Genomic DNA, 17,434 nt, shown 5'->3' with positions numbered 1-17,434 from the left:
ATGTGTGCTCTTACAGAGATAGGGTGTAAGTTTTTAAATTCTTCAGGGTGAATGACCTCTCTGAGGCTTTCACAGGTAGTCACTAATTTAAGTGCTCCCATCCAGCTGTCAAAGATAAGTTGGTGATGGTGTTAGTGGTATTATCACTGGACTAAACCCAGGGGGAACCTGGGTTCATAATCCCACCACAGCAGATGGTGGAATTTGAATCCAATAAAAATCTGGAATTTAAAAAAAAGTCTCAAATGACTATGAAACCAATGCTGATTGATATAAAAACCCATCTGGTTCACCATTCTCCTTGTCCTACTCCTGGGTTGGATATAACGGTGTTTGAATTTTTAATAAGATCTGATATTGCCAATTCAATATACTTACTGAGCTATGTATAGCTCAGTGTAGGAAATATGCCAGCCAGGTTCCTTAAGCTAACAAGTAAAGAGTTAGTTTTATTGCTAAAATTCACTCAGGTAAAGGTGCAGAAATTATAAACAAAAGGTTTAAAATGTACAAATATGTCCAACTACCCACTAATGCAAAAACAACACGCACATGCACACCAAAAAGTAAAAATCCGCAGTGTATCATGTCTTAAATCTTGCCCAAGTAAAAAGTAAAATGTCTATTGGTCATGCCCTACAGACCCACAGCAAGATGGTTGACTCTTAAATGCTGTCTGAACAAGGGCAGTTGGGGATGGGCAATAAATGCTGGCTGAGCCAGTGATGCTCACATCCCATGATTGCTTGACCCTCTCAAACTCAATGTAAGTTTGCTCACGCTGTTTTCAGAGATTTGAAATTTCTGCCTACAAGCTTCAGGCACTAACTCATGAGCACTAAGGCCTTTTTGGCCAACTCATAATCTGCAGAGGTCTCCTTAGAAAGCATGGCATAAATGTGGGTTTTGCCTGTTAACCTGCTTTGCATGAGCAGTGCCCAGCTTTCTGTGGGTCATTTTATTTATTTTGCAATTTTCTCACATCCTCCACATCCCTTTGCTCAAGTTTTGGCATTCCTTGGACAAATTTAAGTTTCTCTGCACTTGGCCCTGAGTTGGGGACAGGCTTCTCCCTATCAGTAACTTCCCTGGGTCCAGGAGAGCCTCCCCTCTTAATCAAGCTGTTTTATTTAAAATTCTCTTTCTTCCTTCCATTCCTGCCTCTCTTCTTTTTTTCTTTGAAATGTTCTTTCTGTTTCCTTTTCTCTCTCCTGAAATTCAACTCTAGCCCCTTCTGTTCCAACTGTATTTTTGCTAAAGCTAGTTTGTCTGTTTCCTGTTCTACACTTATCTCCAGTTCTTCCAATTCAATTTCATGATTGTTGGCCACTAATTTTTGAATTTCTTGTTTCCTGGTTTCTGGTCGAAATTCTAACGCCATACTTTTTAATTCGTCATGGACAATGCCTTTAAACTGTTCCAAGTTATTTCACTTTGTTCTAAAAACGCACTTCGAAAGTGGACATTTTGGTTAGTGTGGAATCCCCTAGCACACAAAAAAATTGTACTGATTTTTAAAATTATGTCCAGAATTAATTTACTTTTCACTCGCAATTACTCTTGTTCGCCTAGGAATTTAAATCACAAATGTGCCCCCAAATATCTTTTATGACCATGTTAGGAAAGGTGAGCTAACTCCTCTCTTTGTCCCACTCCTGGGATGGTTATAATGGTGTTTGAATTTTTTATAAGGTCTGATATTGCCAACTCAATATATTTACTGAGCTATGTATAGCTTGGTGTAAGAAATAAGCCAGCCAGGTTCCTTAAGCTAACAAGTAAAGAGTTAGTTTTATTGCTAAAATTCACTCAAGTAGAGGTGCAGAAATTATAAACAAAAGATTTAAAATGTACAAATATGTCCAACTACCCACTAATGCAAAAACAACATACACACGCACGCATGCACATGCACACCAAAAAATAAACATCCGCAGTATATCATGTCTTAAATCTTGCCCAAGTAAAAAGTAAAATCAGAAAAAAGATATTCACGGATTGTCGGAATGCTTGCTTAAAAGGTCACTTTTCAGAATAGCTGCTGGTATTTGGGTTTCTCACTGGAGCAGTCAGCCTGCAGTCATGGCTGGTGGATTCTCTTTTCTCTTGGAGACAGTGGAGTTGATTCAAAATACTCCCTTAAGGACTCTTGATTTTCAGTGGTGGTCTAGTGGTATTGTCACTGGCTGGTAATCCAGAGACCCAGGGTAATGCAGAGGACTGGGGTTTGAATCCCACCATGGCAAATGGTGGAATTTGCATTCAATAAAAACCTGGAATTAAAAGTCTCATGATAACCATGAAACCATTGTCAATTGTTGTTAAAAAAAACCCACCTGGTTTACTAATGCCCTAAGGGAAGGAAATCTGCCATCCTCACGTGGTCTGGCCTACATGTGACTCCAGATCTGCAGTAATATGGTTGGCTTGCTAGACCACTGCCTAGCTCACTCAGTTGTATCAAACTGCTGCAAAGTCAATTAGCACTGTGGGTGTTATCTACACCACAGGGACTGCAGCGGTTTAAGAAGGCAGCTCACCACCCCTTCTCAAGGGCAATTAGGGATGGACAATGAACTTTGGCCTAGCTAGTGACACCCACAACCCTTAATGAATAAAAAAAAATACCAGAAAATGCCAGTGAGTTTGGGCACAGTGGCTCACAGTTTGGAGCACAGAGAGCAGCTGTTTCCATCAACTCGGCTTTGTGGTGAACATCATAGGATTTATGCCACTGCTGTGGCAACTTTTGTGGCTGTCATCTTGGTTCTTGGAGTCAATATTGCCCAAGGCATCAACAACACTTCAAACAATCCATGCTCAACCTTGTGCATTCCTTTGGTGCCTATCTTATGGATGCCTTTGCCTATCTAATTGCTCCTCCTGTGGCTGCTGACTTTCAGTGGAGTGACTTCAGGTGGCCTTGAAGGATATAAGAAATAGGAGCAGGAGTAGGCCATTCAGCCCCTCGACCCTGCTCCGCCATTCAATAAGATCACGGCTGATCTGCTTGTGCTTCAGATTCCACATTCCAATCTACCCACAATAACCTTTGATTCTCTTGCCTAACAAGAATCTATCCACCCCTGCCTTAAAAATATTCAATGACCCTGTCTCCACCGCCTTTGGAGGCAATGAGTTCCAAAGTCACATAACTCTCTTTGTTCATTAAAAAATTCTCCTCATCTCTATCCTAACAGGGCAGCCCCTAATTTTAAAACAGTGCCCTCTTGTTCTGGACTCACCCACAAGAGGAAGCATCCTTTCCATGATCACCTTGTTATGACCGTTCAGGGTCTTATATATTTCAATCGAGTCACCCCTCACTCTTCTAAACTCCAGTGGAAACAAGCCCAGCCTGTCCAACCTTTCCTCATAAGACAACCTGCTCATTCCAGGTATCAATCTAGTAAAATTCCTCTGAATCACCTCCAATGCACTTACATCCTTCCCTAGATAATGAGACCAAAACTGCACATGTTATCGGAGATGTGGTTTCACCAATGCCTTGTATAACTGAAGCATAGCATCCTTACTTTTATGTTCAATTGCTCTCGTAAGAAAGGATAGTGTAATAAAGGATCGCATCCAATTCACCTTCTTAGTTATTTGCTGTACCTGCATACTAACTTTTTGTGACTCATATACTAGAACACCTAGATCCCTCTGCACCTCGGAATTCCGCAGTTGTTGTCCATTTAAGTAATAATCTGCTTTTTTATTCTTCCTGCCAAAGTGAACAACTTCATACTTTCCTACATTATACCCCATTTGCCAGATCTTTACCCACTCACTCAACCTATCTATATCTGTCAGCAACCTCCTTATGTTCTCTTCACAACATATTTTCCTACATGTCTTTGCGTCATCTGCAAATTTTGCTACCATGCTATTGCTCCCTTCATCTAAGTCGTTGATGCAAATTGTAAAAGGTTGAGGCCCCAACACCAATCCCTGTGGGACTCCATTCGTCACATCCTGCTAATCAGAAAAATACCCATTTATGCATACTCTGTTTTCTGCCAGCCAGCCAATCCTCTATCCAGGCTAATATGTTACCCCCTGCACCATGAGCTTTTATTTTCTGCAATGACCTTTGATGTGGCACCTTATCAAATGCCTTCTGGAAATCCAAGTACAGTACGTCTACAGATTCCCCTTTATCCACAGCACATGTTACTCCTTCAAAAAACTCCAGTAAATTGGTTAAACATGATTTCTCTTTCACAAAGCCACGCTGACTCTTCCCGATTACCTTAAGTTTTTCTAAGTGCCCAGCTATAGCCTTCTTAATGACCAATTCTAATAACTTCCCCATGACAGATGTCAAGCTAACTGGCCTATAATTTCCTGTTTTCTGCCTCCCTCCCTTCTTGAATAGAGTGGTTATATTTGCTACCTTGCAGTATGAAGGAACCTTTCCAGAATCTAGCAAATTTTGGAAAATTAACACCAGCGCATCTACTGCCTCATTAGCCACCTCTTTTAAGACCCTAGGATGAAGTCCATCAGGACCCTGAGACTTGTCAGCCTGCAGCTCCATCAATTTGCTCAGTACCACTTCCCTGGTGATTGCAATTTCACCAAGTCCCTCTCTCCTTTTCACCTCCTGGTTTACAGCTATTACTGAAATGTTTTTTGAACCCTCTATAGTGAACACAGAAACAAAATATTTGTTCATTTCGTCCACCATTTCCTTATTATCTACTATTAACTCCCCACAGTCACTCTCTCAACAGCCTTGAGCAGCTCTGTGTCTAGAGGACCCTGCTTTGGACTGCACCATCTCAGTGTGGGAGGCAGCATTCTGAGCTGACTGGATGATAGGAAATATCAGGGGCACTGGCAAAGTGGCAATGGTGAGATGACGAATGCTACCACCCTGAGAGAGAACAGCAGGTTCATGCTCCGGGGAGCACTACCTGTCCAGGCAGCAGTTCTTGGGTATCTGAAAGCAGCAATACATAAGGTGGGGGTTAGGTGAGGGAAACAGGTTGGGGGAGAACCACTCAGCTTGTATTTCATACCAGATCATGAGTTTAGGGGTGAAGTAGAGTTTGAGAAGGTGCATAAGGCAAGGACATACTACCAACTGCCTCCTGGTTGTCTTCAGGGATGCTGGTTACACTGTATACTCCAAGAGGGCCACCATGCCATGCAAGAAAGAGAAACGTGACAGTGAGTGTGTTGCAATGTGTTTGGATGAAGTGCCTGTCATAGCTGAATATCTAGCCTTAGGTGGAAGCTGTGAAGTGTCGGTGTGAAGGTTCTAGTCGTGGTAAGAGTGTGACAGTGAAGTGGAGCATATGAAAGTTAGGCATGAGTCCTGATTGCTTGAAATTGTTGATGAGTGAGCCATTGGGGTGGGGTGCATTGAGCAGTGTGTGAGGTCAGTGACGTGGCTGGTAGGATATGGCACTTGAAGAGGCATTCGCTGACCTTGACCACTTCTGTGATGCTTCTTCCAGCCCTGTACCCAGGTCCTTGGTCAAACTCCTTGCTTTGATCTCCTTGGCTACCTGTTCACACTATCCTCATAGTGTCTGAAGGGCAGCATGAAGTTTGCTTGCCGACAGCATCACTTCGATCGGGCATGGGGTAATAGCACATCATGATCCCCAAGCCTACCAATGGGCCTAATGAACCTTAGAATTCATTCAGTAAAATAAAACAGAATCATCACAGTAAACTGACAACTGCATAGATATTTTGTTTCCACTGATGAATCATTTGGACCAGTTCTTAATCATATTGTTCTATTGGTTTCAGGTTAGATTAATGTGTGTATAAGAACGTAAAAGTTTGTAACAAGGAAAAACTATTCAGTTTGTTCATTCCACAGACCTTGTATAATCTGTTCATGGAGTCTGCCCAACATATCTTCTGAGGAAACTTTTTGAAATTTTTCTCACAGTATTTCAAAGATAAACCTTGCACTCCTCTCCAAATCATGCCTGGCTATAATGAATATTATAGATTGATTAGCTTTCTTAGTGTTACATATCCACTGCTGCTTAGGAACCATCATGTTTCACAGCCCATTAATTACCTTTATCTGTACTTCTAACTGAAATTCATTTTTTTTTTAACCAGGTAGGCACCTAGATCTCTTTAAAATGTGATAATGAACACATTTTGTTGGAGGCCTATACAATATGCCTACTACTCTGTAAAAAGGGATCCTTCTAGGCCTAACATAAAATATTGTAAATTTATGTTGAATCCATAGGATCTGTGCAATTATATTCTATACATTCACATAAACAAGAGTGTTAAAAAGAACGAAGTTTAACATCAAATCTTGTAAATTGTAATAACATAGACCAATGTGCAAAATAGTTTAATTGGGAATTAAATTGATTCTCCCTCATCGAAAAAACGTTTGTAAAACACCTTCTTGTGAAAATAGTAACTACAAAGGAATGAATTGAACTAACATATTTTGTTAGCTAAATATTTAATATACTAAGGCAGAAAGAGGAAAGCTTGGAAAGAAGAAATAATTTGTTTTTATATTAGCACCCTTGACAGGATGAACCAGAACACTCCATAACCAATGGATTACTTTTAAAGCACAGTTACTGTTATGTGGGCAAATTAATGAATGACCAGAAGATTAGTCTTTCAAGAGTGTTGGTTGAGGGATGAATATTGATTAGGATACCTGCTCTTCAATTAGTCCCATTTGGCCGCCTACACATGCCTAAACAGGCAACCTTTATGCCTTATTCCATTCCCTACAAACTACATGTCAATCTACACTTTCTATCAAATCCATTGTGAGTTTTAGACTTCTGTTAGAGACACAAGAATGCAGCTAACTGAATCAAGCTGACACTGAGCTGGTATAGTTCAATTCATTTTTCTTTCATCGATATTCATTAATTTCTTACAGCTGCAACATTAATTTCTCACAACCTTTAAAACTTAAGGTCCTACATTCTAGGGGCAGAATTTTCCCCCCGTTGGGGGAGAAGTTCAGGAGCAGGCGCATGCAGGCGCGCCTCCAATCGGCACCCCTGACTGGGGGGCATGCCGCCATTTTACGTGGGCGGGCCAATTAAGGCCCACCCAGCGTGACATCCACCAGGAAGCGCTATGCGCTCCCTGTGTGCGTGGGGGGTGGGATTCCCTAAACCAAGAGTGCGCTCTTTTGCGCGTGTGTGTGAAAGAGCACACTCATCTCTCTGAGGCTAAGTGCTGCCTCAGGGAGATCGGCGCCACATTCAAAAATGTTAAAAATAGAAAAATAAAATTTCCCTGACATGTCCCCTCATGTGACACTGTCACATGAGTTGGGACATGTCCATCACTTTTAGTTAAACTTTTATTAAGTTTTTAAAAATCTACATGAAACCTCATCCCGCCCCTGAATGAGGTTTCATGCTTCCTCTGAAGCCCGCCAAGGCTCCTGGCCTGCCTGCCAACCCTAAGGTTGGATGGGCAGGTACATTAACTACTGCAATTACTTTTTAAATGGCCTCAATTGGCCATTGACAGGTTGGCCGCCGCACAACTGATTCGGCTGCGACCCCGCCGACCTGAAAATTGAAATGATGCAGGGTGACCTCGGGAGTTCCGCATGATGTCATCCCGCGTCATTTTACGCATTGGCGTGCGGTTCCCACTCTCCCCCCCCCCCCCCCCCCCCCCTCACACGCCGACTGAGAAATCCTGCCCTAAGAGTATTTGCTACTCTTTTCTGAACATTTTCCAATTAAACTATTTCAAAGTTGTATTGTTCAACCTGCATACAATTTTCTTAGTATGGTTTCACCCATGAGCTCTGTAAAATTGCAATCACCTGCTTTGGTTTTAACTTTGAGAAATCCCTCCTCTTTTACCTGTATTTCTATCTACTGGATTCTTTTAAGATCAATCATCTCAAAGAAATTAGTGGATAATACTTCGACATCTGCTTTATTTCTTATGGCCTCTGCATTCTTCAGATTTATAACATCTTTTCCAACTATGTACAGATTAGAGGTTTTTGTTGATGGCTTAATAGCTGATGCACTTAGTAATGTTTTGTAATATAGCTTAAATGAGATCAGAGCTGGTCTCTCTATTATGCTGCTTTCCGATGTTTGAACCTTTTCTACTTAGTCAAAATTTCATTATAATTAGAAAAGAATCAAATAGCTCCATTTCAGGAGAGCTTTTATTTTTATTTAGCTACAATGATATACATAACGTCGAAATACACATGTCAACACGATGAAAGTGATAGAGAACTCTTGTCATTCTTCTCTCTTGCTGAGCAAAAACAATGTGTGAAATGAATTTCCATGATGTTGTTCCCCCAATAGCTAACACATGTGTGCTTAGACAAAAATATTATGTTAATTAATTATAGCAAGTGGTATAGTTTTATTTATTTTGGTTTGTAAATGCTTAAATAAAGTTTTAAGTTTATGACATAATGAACATTCAATTTTATTCTCCTTTGTAGGATTATTCCAGGGGCTATGCTACCAATAAAGAATGGAATGGCAAATCTACATTTTATGGTCCTGGACCAAGCGCACCTGTTGTTCAGGTATCATGATTTTGCTTTGATGTTTACGTTATATCTATTGATAATGCATGAATAAATACAAACTACAAAAGCTATTTAGCTTTAATTTTGAAATAGCTCTGATTTATAATTCTGTAATATTTTAGGGCCCTCAAGGACCTAGAGGGCCAACTGGACCAATTGGACCTCCTGTAAGTATCTGCTTCTATTTGCTATTTGTTTTCCTTGTCATGTTTGCATGTTTTCTCAATGAAAGAGGGAATTACGATAATTTAAAACAAATGTCTCAGTGGATAAAGTGGATAGTTTAAAAATAATCACAAACCACTAACAAGCTATTGTCCAAATATTTCCAAAATGGTTATAGTTCCACATGTAAAAATCAGACATGCTAAGGCAATGGAAGTAAAGTGATGCATGATGCAAAAACAGAGGCAAAATTCATTTGCTTTAGTCAAAAATGCATATTTATTGTGTCTCAGTAAATTGTTCACAGTGAAAACAAAGACTAGCACTGAATTTCTCAATCTGCGACAGTGCAGGAGACTAAAAGTCTTGCAAAGGTTTGGAATGGAAATAAATTCAGAAACTTGTAACTAGAGTGAGGTAAATATGCTTTTTCAGGATGCAGACTTTTTCCCCTCCTAAAAGTTGCATTGGCCAGTACTTGCCACTATTATAAAGTTCAATTTTTAAATCAAAGCTACGTACCTTACTTTATGTCTTGTATATGCAGGAGATTAATTATACCATACTATATCATCATAAACAGTAAATTAGGAATATATAGATTTATGATTTACAATCCAGGCTTTGGCAACAAATGTCACCGTTCAGAAGCAAGCTAGCTGCTGTCTCTGTTCATAATATTAATAAGTACCACAAGTTGCTGCTCATGTGCTTCACTTGTGGAGGTATGAATATGTTCTTTGTGAGTTATCAAACATTAAAAACTGCTGTTTCAATGCATGATTCAAGATTGCAAATAATAAAAACAATATATTGTAGCTATTGATAGATGATAAAGTATTACAAAGTACTTACTTAACAGTACAAAAACAGGCCATTCAGCCCAAAAGATATAACCTGATGTTTATGCTTCAAACAAGCCTCGACCGGCCTCTCTTCATCTTACCCCATCAAGATATCCTTCTACTTCTTTCTCCCCATGCGGTTATCCAGCCTCCCCTTGAAGGCATCCCAGTTGTTCACCTTAACTGCTCTTTGTAGTAGCAAATTCCACATACTAACCGCTCCCTTGGTTAAAGAGGTTTTTCCTGAATTACCAATTGGTTCATCTAATAGAAATTTAACAAACACAAACTTTGCAAATATTATCAGCATGTGAAGAAGGAAATAAACAGAGAGGGTTTATATTGCAGCAACAGACTTAATAGTTCTTTTAATGCATGTGATCATTATAAATGACCAGTTATGTAACAAATTTTCAAATATCTGTTTAGTGTTTTGCAAAAATCTTTTTAATTTAAAATAGGCTGTGGTATACAGTTATATGTTTTCTGCTTGAAAAAGTGGGCACAATAATTTTTAGATAAGCATTTTTCTCATGATGTTGTCTTATCAAAGTGTTGATGCTTTGTCCATAAAAAAAAATCATTAGGTGGAACTTTACAGCCCTGTTGTGGTGGGGGCGGGGCTGTAAAATGCGCCGAGCCGTTCAGAACTCCATTGGTTTTGGCGGGAACGGAAAATCCCGCTGCCAGGAGGGACCATAAGATTCCGCCCATTGAAGTAAACCCCAAGTTGCCATTGCTTATGTATATACATCTTATTATTCAAGAAAATAGTTATAAGCCTTTAGCTGCATTGTAAAATGTATTGCAAATGGCATTGAACATATACTTTTATTCAGAAAATATATTGATCTTCTATGTTTTTGTAATATATGTACATTTTGATTGCTCCTAGGGTCCCCAAGGTTACTCTGGTGCAACTGGTGCGACTGGACCACCTGGCTCCAGAGTGAGTATCTTAACAAAGATCTAAAACTAATATACTTGGTGCTGTCAAGGTAAAATTGGGCATTGTGTCTCTTTGCTGAAACAACCACGCTGTTTGCTACGGTTTGCAACCTTACATCTTCGTTATGAATTCAACTTATTTTGATATTTGAAGTAATATTTTCTTTGTCTTTATTACTACATTTTTCCTGGCACAGTAGTTGTACATATCGATGAACTTGGAAAGAAAAGATCCCTTTAAAAGTCTTAGGAAAGTTTTCAATTTTCTAATGTTCCCTGCAACTGCCCCATTACGATTTTTACACAAACTCCCATTATCAGTTTTCATATGTGATTTCCCTGCATCTGGGTGTGTACAAATATTTTGAATGTAACAGCTTTAGGCTTTTTTGGTTTTAGAAGAGCATAACGTGAAAGGTGGCTGGGAGTAAGGGTTCCATTGTACCGTAGATGCCGCATCAATAAGTCAGACACAATTCATACCCTGCCAAGTGAGGAATAAACTTTGCATTTAATCTATTTGGTTGAATGGGTCTCTTGGGGCACACTTGCTGTGATTTTGCCTACAGGTTGGAGTTGCACTATACCTCATGGAAAGGACATCTTGATTTTATGGTGTTCAGGAGTCTAGATAAGACCATAGGAATAGGAGTAGACAGTTTAACTCCACAAGCCCATTCCAGCATTAAATGAGATCATGGGCAATTTGTGACCTAACTCCAGGCATTGCCCACATCCCTTAATACTTTTGGAGAAGAAGAATCTATCAATCTTAGATTTAACATTTACAAATGATCTATCATCACTTGTCATTTGCAGAAAAGAGCTCCAAATATCATCATTCTCTGGGAGATGAAACGTTTCCTCATATCACTCCTGAAAAGCCTGGCTCTAATTTTTAGACCATACCCCTTAGTGTTGGACTCCCCAGCCAGGCATAAACAGTTTCTCTCTAGCTAACCTATCTGTTCCCCTTAACACCTTGAGCAAATTATCTCTTAAACACCTAAATTCCTCGAACACAACTCTAGTTTGTGTAAAACAAAAACAAAAATACCTGGAAAAACTCAGCAGGCCTGACAGCATCTGCGTAGAGGAACACAGTTAACGTTTCGAGTCCATATGACTCTTCAACAGAACTAAGGAAAAATAGAAAATAGGTGAAATATAAGCTGGTTTAAGGGGAGGGCGGGGGGGGTGGTGGTGGAACAAGTAGAGGTGGATAGAGGGCCAGTGATAGGTGGAGATAGCCAAAAGATGTCATAGACAAAAGGACAAAGAGGTGTTGAAGGTGGTGATATTATCTAAGGAATGTGCTAATAGGTGACATTAAGGGTAGAAAGCAGGACGAGCAAGGCACAGATGGCCCTAGTGGGGGTGGGGTGGGGGGAAGGGATTGAAATAGGCTAAAAGGTAGAGATAAAACAATGGATGGAAATGCATTTAAAAATAATGGAAATAGGTGGGAAAAGAAAAATCTATATGAATTATTGGAAAAAAGGGGGATCGGAAAGGGGGTGGGGATAGAGGAGAGAGTTCATGATCTGAAATTGTTGAACTCAATATTCAGTCAGGAAGGCTGTAAAGTACCTAGTCAGAAGATGAGGTGCTGTTCCTCCTGTTTGCATTGAGCTTCACTGGGACATTGCAGCAGGCCAAGGATGGTCATGCGGGCATGAGAGCAGGGTGGTGTGTTGAAATGGCAAGCGACAGGGAGGTCTGGGTCATGCTTGTGGACAAACCAAAGGTGTTCCACAAAGCAGTCACCCAGTCTGTGTTTGGTCTCTCCAATGTAGAGGAAACCGCATTGGGAGCAGTGAATGCAGTAGACTAAATTGTGGGAAGTGCAAGTGAAATGGTGCTTCACTTGAAAGGAGTGTTTGGGCCCTTGGATGGTGAGGAGAGGGGAAGTAAAGGGGCAGGTGTTGCACCTTCTGCGGTTACATGGGAAGGTGCCGTGGGAGGGGGTTGAGGTGTAGGGGGTGATGGAGGAGTGGACAGGGTGTCCTGGAGGGAATGATCCCTGCGGAATGCCGCAAGGGGGTTGAAGGGAAGATGTGTTTGGTGGTGGCATCATGCTGGAGTTGGCGGAAATGGCAGAGGATGGTCCTTTGAATGCGGAGGCTGGTGGGGTGATAAGTGAGGACAAGGGGGACCCTATCATGGTTCTGGGAGGGAGAGGAAGGTGTGAGGGCGGATGCGTGGGAGATGGGCCGGACACGGTTGAGGGCCCTGTCAACCACCGTGGGTGGAAAACTTCGGTTAATGAAGAAGGAAAACATGCCAGAGGAACTGCTTTTGAAAGTGGCATCATCAGTACAGATGCAACGGAGGCGAAGGAACGGAGAGAATGGGATGGAGTCCTTACAGGAAACGGGGCGTGAGGAGCTGTAGTTGAGGTAGCTGTGGGAGTCGGTAGGCTTGTAATGAATATTGGTGGACAGTCTATCACCAGAAATTGAGACAGAGAGGTCAAGGAAGGGAAGGGATGTGTCAGAGATGGACCATGTGAAAATGATGGAGGGGTGGAAATTGGAAGCAAAATTAATAAATTTTTCCAGGTCCAGACAAGAGCATGAAGCAGCACCGAAGCAATCATCGATGTACCAGGGAAAGAGTTGTGGGAGGGGGCCGGAGTAGGACTGGAACAAGGAATGTTCCACATACCCCATAAAGAGACAAGCATAACTGGGGCCCATGCGGGTACCCATAGCCACACCTTTTATTTGGAGGAAGTGAGAGTAGTTTATGGAGAAATTGTTCAGTGTGAGAACAAGATCAGCCTTCGGAGGAGAGCAGTGGTGGATGGGGATTATTCGGGCCTCTGTTCGAGGAAGAAGCAGAAAGCCTTCAGACCATCCCGGTGGGGGATGGAGGTGTAGAGGGATTGGACGTCCATGGTGAAGAGGAGGCGGTTGGGGCCAGGAAACTGGAAATTGTTGATATGATGTAGGGTGTCAGAGGAATCACGGATGTATGTGGAAGGGACTGGACAAGGGGAGAGAGAATGGAGTCAAGATAGCAAGAAATGAGTTCCGTGGGGCAGGAACAGGCTGACACGATCGGTCTGCCGGGACAGTCCTGTTTGTGGATTTTGGGTAGACTACAACATAATCTGGCAATGGCAATGGGAAATGCAGTGGAGGAAGAAGATCTTGACGCAGCTACACAGGCAACAGACGATGAGTCCAGTAGCAAGTCCAAGGACGAGCATGGTGAGGAAAACGCTGAGGGCATAGACACTGACCTGGGTGACCTACAGGGAGGCAGGGACACCTGGGATGCTTTGATCCAACACTCCTTCAGCTAGCCTACCAAATAAGAGCCACCACCGCATGCCAGGCCTGTAGGCTCCATACTCGATACTTTACAGGACCAGTACGTTGATCAGCAACATAAACCATGTGTCTTTGCAATAAAGTTTCAGGAGACACATGTCCATCATAACATCGTGGCCTACCCTGCACCTACAGAACAAATGAAGCATCCAGAGGCCAGTTGCATAAAATAACATCTCATTTACTTATGAATGTTAAAAGTCGCAGAAATTAACATGGTGTTTTACATCACACCATTAAAAAATGCCGAAAAATGGGGAACCAAATATCACCCGTGATCAGCCCGTGTTGTGCTTAAGATGCTTTATGTTTATGCATGAGGGTGCTATGTCTAGGTGCTCCCACCTTGCGGGCACTGGCATTGGAGACAGCCTGCTCACTCTGCTGTCCTGTTGGCCTTGGTGACCTTGGTGGGCCTCCTCTGGCCCATGGAGCCAGTGCTAGCCCTGCCTGGGAGGGAGTGGCCAGTGCCACGACTGGCATCTCCCCAGTTGCCGCAGCCTCATTGGATGCCACAGTCACTGGCAGAGGGGCAGAGGAGCTACTGCCATCATCCGGAGCGCCCTGAGAGGAGCCCGCAGAGATGACAGGCAGCTCGTGCACCAACGTCAGGTCACGTTGGACCTCCCTGCTCACCATTGATGGATGGGCACCTAGCTGGGATACTGGGTGCCTAATCCATCGCCCACACTGGCACTGACCACCTGAGGTAATTGCTGATGTGTGGGCTTGCAGGTCTGAGCGCATCCCCAGGAAGCCCTGATTGAGTCCCTGAAGGAGCCTCTCCACGAGTCGCCACTCTCTCCATGGAGGAGGTATTGTGCTTGGTCATGAGGATCAATGCAGTGCTTATGGTCTGCATGGACTCCTCCACAACAGACACCATGGCACACATTCCCTCATATATCTCTGCCAGATCCTCCCGCACACCCTACTGGACATCCAGCATCTGCTGCTTCAGGGATGATTCCAGAGGCCCATCATCAGCCATCGACTGAGCATTGCCCTGGCCCCCAGCAGTGCTCCGACTGCCAACGACCTGGGCACTCTCTGCCTCTGCCTGCACCTCAAGCGAGAGTGAAGTGCCCTCAGCAATGTGCACCAATAGACTACACGGCAATGTTATGCCCACTGAAGCGCTGGTATCTGCACTGGTGCCTGCTTGACAGGGAGGGTGTGATGCAGGTGTATGGTGAGCATGGTAGCCCTCAAGGGTCAGGGGTGGGCCTTCAGGCTCCTCATAATGAACGGCTGCTGGTGAGCCTAAAAGGGAGAAGAAGGACATGTCATTAGTTTAAGTCATGAAACTGTCACTGTGCATGCCTGGCACCCGAATGAGACAGAGATATGCATCATGGTGCCCTCGTCTTTCGATTATCAATGGGGGTTCCAGGTTCCAGGCTCACGTCAATATAGAGACTACACTGGAATGGTAGCAATAACCGACATTCTCACCTCGGTGCACTGCACTCTTACCTTCCTGTGGCACCCCAACCTCACCGTGGCCGCTTGACCAAGGTGTATGGTGCCTCTCCAGCTCCAGGGTCTCCTGCTCGTATCGTGAGAGGATGAGGAGGTGTGGGGGTCCCCTGCCAGTCCACAGCCTCAGTGCATTGTTATGGGATGTTATCTCCTGAAAGGGCAGAGAAGCATTGAATAGTCCACTCTCTACCTGCAGCACCATTGCAGCCTGGCCAATCCCACCTGAGGAACACCTCGCAAGGCTCGGCCGATTTGTGACCTGGGAGCCGCAAGGCACTCAGTCCAAGCAGCCAGGGCTCACCCCCTTGGCCAGCTCCTGCCTCAATGACATTTGGCATTCACACTCTAACACCTCTGAAGTCTATTGGGGGATGGGCAGCTCTTAACTGCTCTGCTATGTGACCTATGCCAACACGGTACTCACCCTTCCCGATCGCAGCAGATCATTGAAGTGCTTCCGGCACTGGACCCATGTGCGCCTCACTACATCGTGGCTGCTGACCCTGGATGCCACCTCCTCCCAGGCCACTTTGGTGTGTTGTGGGGGGTCTCCTCCTCCCATCCCTGGGGACAAGCGTTTCTCTCCTCGCTGCCACCTCCTCCCGGAAGACTGTGAGGCACTCATCCGAAAAACGCGGGGCTGACTGCCTCACCGGCCTGCCCTCCCCCTTGCCGTGTCCACCTGCTACAGTCTTCATTGGCAACACTTCCACGTCCTTCGGTGGCAGCCTTCCAGGGGCCCCTGAGACCGCATTTGAATCGGCTGCTTGGTCGCCATTGGACTCGGCGGATATCATGCCCCCACCCCCACCCGCCTCTTTGCGCACAATCCAGGCCACGTATCATGCTGGGCGGGCCTTAATTGGTCTGCCCGCATAAAATCGCGGAGTGCTGACGATCGTGGGTGGTGGTCGGACTCCTGGCATAGAGATGTCTCAAGGAAATGAAGATATATAAAGGAATAATAAACAAAAAATAATAAAACATGTCCCCTCATGTGACTCTGTCACATGAGCAGGGACATTTTATTAATGAAAATTTAAAGATTTGATTTTATTTTCAGTTGCTTTTGGAAACCTCATCCTGCCCGTGGATAAGGTTTCCAAAAAAACGCAAGGGCTGCTCAGCCTTTTCACCTGCCCACCAACTGTTTGGTTGGACCGGCAGCAAAAAATTTAATCTAATTGATTAGTTAATGGCTTTAACAGGCCTTTTAGTTGTTGGCAGCCGCGCTGCCGGCTCTGGTGTGCGCCCGCCGACCGAACTATAGCACGACTGCGCGTTGACATCGCCACGCTCGGCCAACGCCATGGTGCGTTATTTCATGCTCGAGCGGGTTGGGCATGTGCCCACTCACTGAGCGAAAAATTCTGCCCCGTGTTTGACTATTTTATTAAGAGTTTTTTGAGGAAGTAACAGGCAAGGTGAAAAAGGGGCAAATGCAGATGTGGTGTACTTTGATTTTCCGAAGGCATTTGATAAGGTGCCATATCAAAAGTTACAATACAAAATAAGAGCTCATGGTGTAGGGGGCAACATATTAGCTTGTCTTGTCTTATCTTTCATCTGCCCTTGTTCCGAGGGTTAGCCGCACTATGAGCAATCTTTCTCCACTGACTTCTATTCTCTGCTGCCCTCACTGCCTGTCCCATAGAGATATCAGCCCTCATTCTGATATTATCCACCCATTCCATCTTGCGTCTTCTTTGTGCACGTTTTCCAGGTGTTTAACCACATTTTGACATGTTAGAATGGATATAGAATTGGTTAACTAAAAGGAAGTAAAGAGTAGTGATAAATAGGTTATTTTGGGGTTGACAAGATGTAGCCCATGGCGTGGCACAGGGATTACTGCTGGGGCCTCAACTATTTACAATTTATATCAATGACTTGGATGAAGGGACCAAATGTATGGCTGCTAAATTTGCTGATGGCATTAAGATAGGTAGGACAGTGAGTTATAAAGAGTACTTAAGGAGTCTGCAAAGGGATATAGATAGGTTAAGTGAGTGGACAAAAATTTGGCAGATGGAATATATTGTGGGAAAATGTGAACTTGTCCACTTTGGCAAGAAGAATAGAAAGGCAGCATATTAATTAAATTGAGACAGTTT

The 17,434-nt window shown here is 43.4% G+C and overlaps 1 protein-coding gene across 1 annotated transcript in view; it reads left to right on the top strand.

The window, feature by feature from the left end:
- LOC144686200 (uncharacterized) overlaps positions 1–17,434 on the top strand; it is a 188,138-nt gene that overhangs the window by 56,497 nt on the left and 114,207 nt on the right. Inside the window, exons 5-7 of the mRNA XM_078551296.1 lie at positions 8,453–8,539; positions 8,665–8,709; positions 10,448–10,501. Coding sequence (XP_078407422.1) covers positions 8,453–8,539; positions 8,665–8,709; positions 10,448–10,501 — 186 coding nt within the window. The remainder of the gene's footprint in view (positions 1–8,452; positions 8,540–8,664; positions 8,710–10,447; positions 10,502–17,434) is intronic.

This window comes from Cetorhinus maximus, chromosome 11 (genome assembly GCF_964194155.1).
Source record: "Cetorhinus maximus chromosome 11, sCetMax3.hap1.1, whole genome shotgun sequence".
NCBI classification, from domain to species: domain Eukaryota; kingdom Metazoa; phylum Chordata; class Chondrichthyes; order Lamniformes; family Cetorhinidae; genus Cetorhinus; species Cetorhinus maximus.
This window is presented reverse-complemented; position numbering and strand designations above follow the sequence as displayed.